The sequence below is a fragment of the Engraulis encrasicolus genome, unplaced genomic scaffold (genome assembly GCF_034702125.1).
Source record: "Engraulis encrasicolus isolate BLACKSEA-1 unplaced genomic scaffold, IST_EnEncr_1.0 scaffold_69_np1212, whole genome shotgun sequence".
Classification (NCBI taxonomy): Eukaryota; Metazoa; Chordata; class Actinopteri; order Clupeiformes; family Engraulidae; genus Engraulis; species Engraulis encrasicolus.
In genome coordinates this window covers 174,319-182,868 of record NW_026946027.1, presented here as the reverse complement: position 1 = coordinate 182,868, position 8,550 = coordinate 174,319, and the positions used below count along the sequence as shown (strand labels likewise).

General features: G+C 40.7%; 1 protein-coding gene across 1 annotated transcript; it reads right to left on the bottom strand.

The window, feature by feature from the left end:
- Positions 1-421: 421 nt before the first annotated feature.
- LOC134444739 (arrestin domain-containing protein 3-like) lies at positions 422-7,183 on the bottom strand. Its single transcript, XM_063193958.1, has 6 exons — positions 6,950-7,183; positions 6,809-6,869; positions 6,114-6,261; positions 3,973-4,075; positions 2,145-2,410; positions 422-517 (listed from the first exon to the last, which is right to left on the bottom strand). Exons 1-6 carry the CDS (start codon positions 7,074-7,076, stop codon positions 422-424), a joined length of 801 nt encoding a protein of 266 aa, XP_063050028.1. The 5' UTR covers positions 7,077-7,183.
- Positions 7,184-8,550: the final 1,367 nt, after the last annotated feature.

Sequence of the window (8,550 nt, the reverse complement as noted above, 5' to 3'; positions counted from 1 at the left end):
AGAATAGGCACGAAATACAAAAAAGGGCTAGCCTGATAAACCAGACTAAATGTGGATGTCTAATTTAGTCTGGCCTCGATGCATAATACATCCGAAGATTGTTGATGAGAACAACCTTCCCTCAAAACCCTGCCCGCTTTGATTCAAAACACATCTTTGCATTGTAATTGGTTTGCCAGATTCATGGCATTCTGGCTTCATTGAATCATTATGCGAGGCCAGAAAGGGCAGTAATTCACTTGAGTGACTGAGTAATAATGTATGTAGTTACCTGGTCCCCAGAGATGGTTTGAGGCTAGGAAATGCAATGACCCCATCTGTGTGTGTGTGTGTGTGTGTGTGTGTGTGTGTGTGTGTGTGTGTGTGTGTGTGTGTGTGTGTGTGTGCCATCTGCAATGGGAGCTGAAGACATACATTCACATCAGTTGGTTTCAGGCGTTTCAGGCTCAGGAGAGTTGCCGATCACAATGGGCAGGATAGCCGTCAGTGCGGCGAATGCATTTACACTCAGATTCACCTGTAAGCAATCAAGGCAAAGTTATGTATATCAGCACAGCTTGCAAAACACAGCAGGACGGGGTTTCCCATCTCCCTTACTTGGAATTCTATAATGTATGCTACATTTGATTTCAAATGGGGATGAGTTCAAATTACAGTTCTTTTAATATATACTGTATGATTTCTGACGGATGCCCTTGTGTGCACGATGTTGCGTTTGCAGAGTAAACATAGCTACAAGCACTCTTTTAGTTCAGTTGCTGCAGCCAATCCGTGACTACTGCCATGGCATTTATGAAGGAAGCCTGCATTCAGTAATGCCCATGTGGCTTCACCAGAACATTACAGCCAATTGATAACATGTTGAAGAGTGTTAGCCTGTGCTTTGAAATGAAAAAACTCCCTGGGGAATTTGTAAACGGCCAGTCTTACACGAAATCTCACGTGGTGATAGGACAGATGGGTCTTATAAAACCCTTAAAAAAGGTCTCTGTGGTTTTGCGCTGGGTTTCGTGGTGATGCACTTGCACCGGAATGGTTACAGGTACATCTGAAAGCGCATCCAAGATTTTAGACAATGCAAGCAGTCCCTAAAATGACCCCTTGCATCATGCATATCTCCATCAGCCATCATGTAAATGTGTATTGTTTTGCCATTTTCTGCTCTTTTCTCAAGTAACAAATTAACTGACCACCTTCAATCTAATTAGTAACCTGGTCAGCTCATCACATACACTGTATAATAAATCTAAAAACAAGTCCGACAGGCGGACAACAGATGCGTCCGTCTATGCCCGTTCTGAACCTTTTTTGCCCAAACGCCCCCTTGGCCTCCTCATAACCTGTCAAGGCAATTTATCAGTACCTACCATGTACTGTATAAGCCTGGATTTGAAAAAGTACCATAGGATTTCAACAGTGTTGGGCAAGTTACTGAAAAACTGTAATATAATGCATTGCTGATTACATGTTACTGTCTTTTCAAAATAATCCCTTACACTACATTAAGCAATTTGGGGACCTAAGGCGAATTTAGCTAGGGGGGCCATCGGTCCATCCCATATCACATTTTTTTAGATGCGTCCCACGCATCTCTATAAGAGGCTTTGGTGTCCGGACGGACGGACAGACACCAAAGCCTCTTATAGAGATGCGTGGGACGCATCTAAAAACCCATATATACTATACACATCACATGCGCCATTTGGTATTTGGGATTCCCCAGTCAAAATGGTCACGCAACGCTACTGTTGACCACCTTCATGTTATGTTCACTAAATACCCTCATCATTTGCTGTTATTGGTTTAATATTACAAATGACACATTACTACAAAATACCACCATCATTAGGGTTGTGGTTGTGTTCTGGCTGTCACACCAACAAGACTGGCTCTTTAGTGTAGCAGTCACAGCCACAGTTTACTACCCAGAAGGTCAGGGTTCGAGTGGGGCAGCTATTATAACGTTGACTTCCACACTTCCAAACCTGTTCAATTCTAGATGGTTTGAAATACTCGGTAAGGTTTTGAGTCTCGTCTTGCGAGTGTACGACTTCAAGGCAGTGACACTCCCAAGTGAAGCACACTTGACTTGTGAGAAATGGTGACAGTGTGTGAATAATATACCAAGGCTGTGTGAAACTTACCTCAAGTGAGTATTCGATATCCAGGACCTCACAGTCTTTCAGGGTGATGTAAACATCCTTAGGGACACAAAGCTTGATTTCCCCATGAAACTCTGAGGTGTTGGGCTGAACATGTTCTCCCACAACACATTTCACCTGTGTGGATTCGCTCTTCTGAGCGAGTCTGCCATTAGTGTAGTATATAATTTTTCTTTTTAGCTCAGCTGAGGCCACAGCCGTTGAGGAAGTATTGTTTCCAAGTTTTGTTTTAATTCTTATAGTTTCCCCTGTAAATGACAAATAAGAATGCACTTACAAAATCGATGTAAATTAACATTCAGCATCAAAAAGTGTAGTAATGTATGGCATACAACTCCTCTTCATTTCAACAGTACATTTAGGCTACTCATAATATGGAACAGCTCAGCAAGCAAAAGGAATAAGGCAGCTTAGCTTAAAGAAGTGGTCCCCAATTTTTTTTTAGCATGGGACCCCATTTTGACATCCCAAATTTCTGGGGACCTCACATACACATTTTTTCACAACTAAAGTAAAAACATGACTGAGCTACAAAAGTCCAAGAATATCAAACCTACAGATATTTCTGACTGTCTAAGATTGTAAACAGTGTATTGTTTCAAGAAGATATTGAATAGTTATGTTATGTTGATCAGTAGTGGTGTCAACAATAGAGATGCACCGGATCCTGATTTTCAGGATCCTGCCGGATACCGGATCCACTGCTTAAGATCCTGCCGGATCCGGAACCGGACACCGGATCCTACGAAAGGGTTGAAACACATAGCCAAGTCGCACACGTGGGCCCTTTTTATTACGTTGGTGCAAACTATTTTTAAGACTCATTGGCTTACTGCCACACTGCCTTCCACGGCCGCTTCCAAATGGCTTTCACTCCATGCAGTGATTGGGGTTGTGAAAGACTGACTGAAAAGCCTAGGCTACGTAAAAAGTAGAGATGCCCCAGATCCTGATTTTAGGTAACTGCCGGATACCGGATCCACTGCTTAAGATCCTGCCGGAACCGGACCTTTGATCCTGTACATCTCTAGTCAACAATGATCTAGTCGGCTATGCAATCCAATGCGGGGCATGGACGATCCAGAATCGATCCGGCAAGTTCCAGAATCAATCCGGCAATTTAACTAAGTTTCAATTACTTCCATGGATATTTTGGGCGCAAATGAATGCTAAATTAAATAAAAGCACTTCAAAACACTGCAAGACTGATACAGACTGATACAGAAAACAGCCAATAAATTGTTGCTCAGAATCCGACTACTTGTATATTGCCTCATCATGACTGATTAAAAATTTGCTTTGCTTTCAGTAGAAATGCATTCCAATGCATTGTAGAATTGAATCGGATCGGATCGGATCGCATCGCATCGCATCAAATCGAATCGCTACCTCCCAAACCGCGATCGAATCGGATCGTGAGGGCAGTGCCAATCCACACCACTATTGATTAGTATTCTTTTTCAAATACTTTCAGACATTTCAGGCAACCCCATTTGAATTCCAGGCAACCCCAGTATTGAAAAACACTGGCTTAAAGGAACAGTCCACCTCATTTCAGAAAATTGCTCATATGTAGCTAAACCCTGGTCAGATATGAGAGTTCAGTATATAGGATTTTTTTCCATGTCTTCATTGCCTAGTAGTTTAACAGTGTAGCCATATTAAACGCAGCAATGGAAGTCTATGAAACCAAACAAAATATCATCAAATATACATTCATGTTTAAAATGTATAAAAACTGCAAATTCTCTATGTGAAAATCAAAAAAGGATAGACTGTTCCTTTAAGGACTGAGGCTGTGTCGTCTTACCAGGAACAAAGCCTTTTTTATCCACCGACACATCCATAGATACATCCCCTGATACGCCCCAGAAGCAGATGAGGTGCCTACTTTTGGTGGACGACAGTGGCCTCTGTGTAGAAAGAATACCACAAGTGAAGAAAGCCTGTCAGCAGTGGTGGACAAAATGGATAGAGAAAGTCAAAGTATCCATGGATTTCTAATGCTTACATACATTCCGCTGTGTGCGCAGCAAGAATCACAAAATGCTAAGATGCTAGGTGTTTAACACCGGAAGTCCCAATATTAGTGTAGGACAACAACCTGTTGGCTGGCAGTTTTATCCACTTGCATGGATTTTGTCACAGTTTAAGATAATATATTGCCATGTCGGTTGAAATTCTTTGGCATAGTCCCTCAATAACACCATATCGGCCACGTTTACATGACATTTTTAATTCCGAATTAATAATTCCGAATTAAATAGTTCCATCAAGTTTACATTGAACTTTCACAAGTGTTTACATGACGTTTTCAAAGCGGAATTAAGCTTTATAGACGGGGACCAAAATCCTGAATTGTGACACCCGAAAGCATTTGAGAGACAAAGTCGACATAAAGTCTTCTTATGTCAATGGGTTAGCTGAATTCAAATATGCCATATGCTGAGCTCTATCTGGCCTCTGTTGACCTCTAGAGGTCATTGAACTTTGACCCTGAAAGCGTACCAACTGAACCCAGTTAAACAGGTTTTTAAGCATTTAATTTATTAATTTTAAGCTAAGTGATGATTTCAATTGACAAATATGTTTGTTTGGTTAATATTGGAATACTAAACTTATGCTTACTTTCCAAAACAAGCTGTTATTATTAGTTAGTGATTATTATGTCATTATTACTTCAAGGTAATTAAACATGGCCTGATGTCCTATGCACTTAGCAGCATTCTTGTAAAAATATGAATTCTGTTTGCTCCTCACTCATCAGTTAAGATGCAGGGGTAGTGAAGGGTGTTCTCAGTTTGACCTCATGTCATTGAGGTCATCTATAGGATATTTACACGAAAAGAATGGTAGGATCCAAGTGTGATGGAATGTCTCTCGGATTCCACAATTTTAAATTATCTTTCACACATATGCAAATTGCAATAATGACGAATCAGGTTTAAAAGCACACAAATTCAGTCACATATCCTGCCACTAGCCTCTGTTGGATAGAGGTAAGACTGTTTTGACAGAATGACATAGCCAACAAAGGTATTGAATAGACAGAGATAAAGCACACCCACTGAGTTTTAGGGGTAAGTTGCCAAACCAGGACACCAAGATAAAGGATATTACAGATTCAACAAGGCCTATGCAATCGCCTCCGACTGCTGAGGGTATATCCCCGAAACGCAACATTTCCAGTCCACCATGAATCCTTACCACTCCCACCCACTAATTTATAATATTAAACAAAAAATATAAAAGAAAAACATTTAATGTCTATACATAGATCAGTGCTGTGCATAGGCTTAAAACCAAACAACTATAGTGAAAACAAAGCTAAAACAAATTTGGGGCAAATCCATATTAGGTATTCGGCCATCTTGAATTCAGCCATCTTGAAAGAGTTGGCCTCCATAGTCTAATCAGTTCATGAAACCCTGCCCTAGAGCATCAACACACCGAATCTGGGACAAATCCATCCACCCGGCCAGAAGTTATGGGCTAAACAAACATTCTGCTGATTTTAGTCAATCATACTACATCCATACATTTGTGTGAGAATTGTGCACGTAGCTTTTTTTTGAGTAAGCAAGCTTTGTAGGCTACATGGGGCTCCAGGATAATACTTTCTGACACATGGATGCCCAGCTTTGCATGTTAACACAACCTTTCTTCAACAACAACAACAAAAAATCCCAACATTAACAAAGTGAGACCAGTATGTGGAACACAAAATGAGGTGTGTCTAGCCCAATATTGTCTCCTAAACTAAAAACATGAAGTGAAAAATATTTCATGATGCCATCCTCTGACTCCCCCACATATGATATCCCCAACTTATGAGTGGGCCTGGTATACCTTTACTGTGACATTGCGACCTGTTGTGAAAAAAGTGAAAATATTGAACACGTTTCTCTTACCAAAAGAATAAAGTGAAAATATTAAACATGTTTCTCTTACCAAAAGCTCAGGAACATTGACATTGACCAAGCGCTCAAACGGGAATTCTGATTCAAGGGTTTTTGTTAGATATTTAAATCGGCGAATCACAAAGATTACTGAATATGAGACCTTTCCGGTACCCGTCTGAAAAGTGGAAGGGAAATTTCTGTGATAGAGAGAGAAAGAAAACATGTTTCATTAGTCACATGTTTCATTAGTCTGAAGCCCATTTGATTTCTCTTACCCTGTTTAAATCAACCATTCATATGCACTATACTGTAGGCCTACATACATTTGATTTCTCTTCCCCTGTTTCAGTACAGCTATGCACACTATAGGCTATACAAATATCCTCAGAATTCGTAGTTGATTTAAATCTTTATTGTAAGCTTTGTGGAGCTATGAATTGGAGATTTGTGTTCGAACAATTACACTCACAACTCATAATAAAGATTGAAATTAACTTGGCATTCTGAGGCAACTGGTAAACTTCCAATTAACTCAGGCTGTTTCCATCGCAGTGTAGCATATAACAGAATAAATTACAAGTTATCATGATTTATCACTGACATCTTTTTTTTTCCTTTTTTTAACAGTGTATGTCTATCGAGCCTAAATGATAAACAAGGATGCTGTAGTCCTACAGTCTGTGCATTTACCAGATCGGTCTATTGCAGGTTGTATTAAATAGGCTACTCTGGTTGGCTACTTACCCACTGGGTAGTTTGCAGAGGAAGGGGTATACATGAACTCCCGGTTTCAGAACGTGTTTAGCTGTGAACAAACCGTATAGACTATTAGTAATGACATCAATCCCACCACATGCATTTCGGTAACGAACAACTTGAACGTACAACGACGTGCTTGTAGGACAACAGCTTCCTCCCGAAGATAGTAGATCCCGTCTCCTCTGTGCTGTTCCCTTTCTCCCCTGGTATCCCTGGTATCCCACGACACTTTCGCTTTGCCTTTGATGGTCATTGATATTTCCCGAAAACGTATTTGTCTGGTAAGCACAAATCGCAATTCGCCCGAGAGCGTCTCACCGCTACGAAAAACGCCTGTAACATTTGGCGAGGAGAAATGTATTGTATAACTTCTAAATGCAAACATGTTGTTAACGCTGGGAGAAAATGATTATCCTCCTACATTCAACATGAGAGATCAAACTGCTACATCACTGGGCTGGGCTACACAGCCGTCTGTGATTATTCTCCACAAACAGCGCCCTTTCCCTAGCCTGATTATAATCGACGTTCAAATCCCTTCTCTGAAAGTTTTGCTTCACTAGTAGGGCAAAGCCTGGCTACCGTTTCCCGGAATTCTTGTGGCTATCGCTTCCTTGAAATTTAGAGATTATAGCCCATTATAGGCCCGTCACTAAAATGATTGAATAAATATAGCCTACCGCTATAGCCCTAGACCTAGAACTCCTCTGTCATGCTGCCCATTCAAGTCCAACACGATTGATAGGAGAGGGAATGGCTAGTTCTACACTGCAGATACTAAAAACACGCCCCATCACGCCTATGAGAAGGGTCGGGCTGCGCACCAGCCCCCACCCCCACCCGGCCATCCCCCTTGGGGTACTTGGCCTAAAGGAGGTTGCTGTCCATGGTGCTGATCAATTCAAGCTCGCCGGTCAAATTCAGCTTACAAGACTGGGATAATAACAATTAAGATAAGATCAGATAAACTTTTATTGTCTGTTTGCACAGAATTTTGTCTTGCATGACACTTCTCCCCAATCCACATGTAGATGTACATTAAAGACACACAAAACACAACATGGCCTATAGAGTCTAGTCATCTAGGTCTGTAAGCTGTTGGGGCAGCACAGTCCAATAAAAAATTAAAAAGTTACTAGTTATTGATAAGTTACTAAGATAAGTTACTAAAAAGAACGTTCTAAAAGTTACTAAAAAATAGTTAATTAGTTACTGATTAAGTTACTAAAATTAATTAACTAAAAATTGTGTACTGTTCTCCCCTTTAGCAACGCTAGAATGAGGGAGAAAAGATTATGCAATTATGCAATAATGTCCTGTCTTACAAAAATTAATTATAATATTAATTATAATAGGGCCTACTGGCAGGATATATGGAGTTGGTTAGGTTAATATCTCTGTGATCTGTTCAGTTCCGATCTGTAAGACAGATTGGAATTTATTCCTCAGTGAGGGTTCCCGATCATGGGCTCCAATCAGAGAGCAGGGAGGCGTGGAAAGCCGATGAATGCAGTTTGTGAAAGAGATACAACTGAGACGATTGGCTATGGGCTACGTATGTCAAATGATGACACACATTCGTAATGCTCAATAAAAAGTCGTTGTCAATCGTACACTACACACCCCCTACGGGATTTACAGTAGGTAGGTCTGCAGACCTTATCTCACTTGATATTAGGTCTGGTGATAACCAGGAAACCAATCAGGTTCACCAGGACAATGTCAAT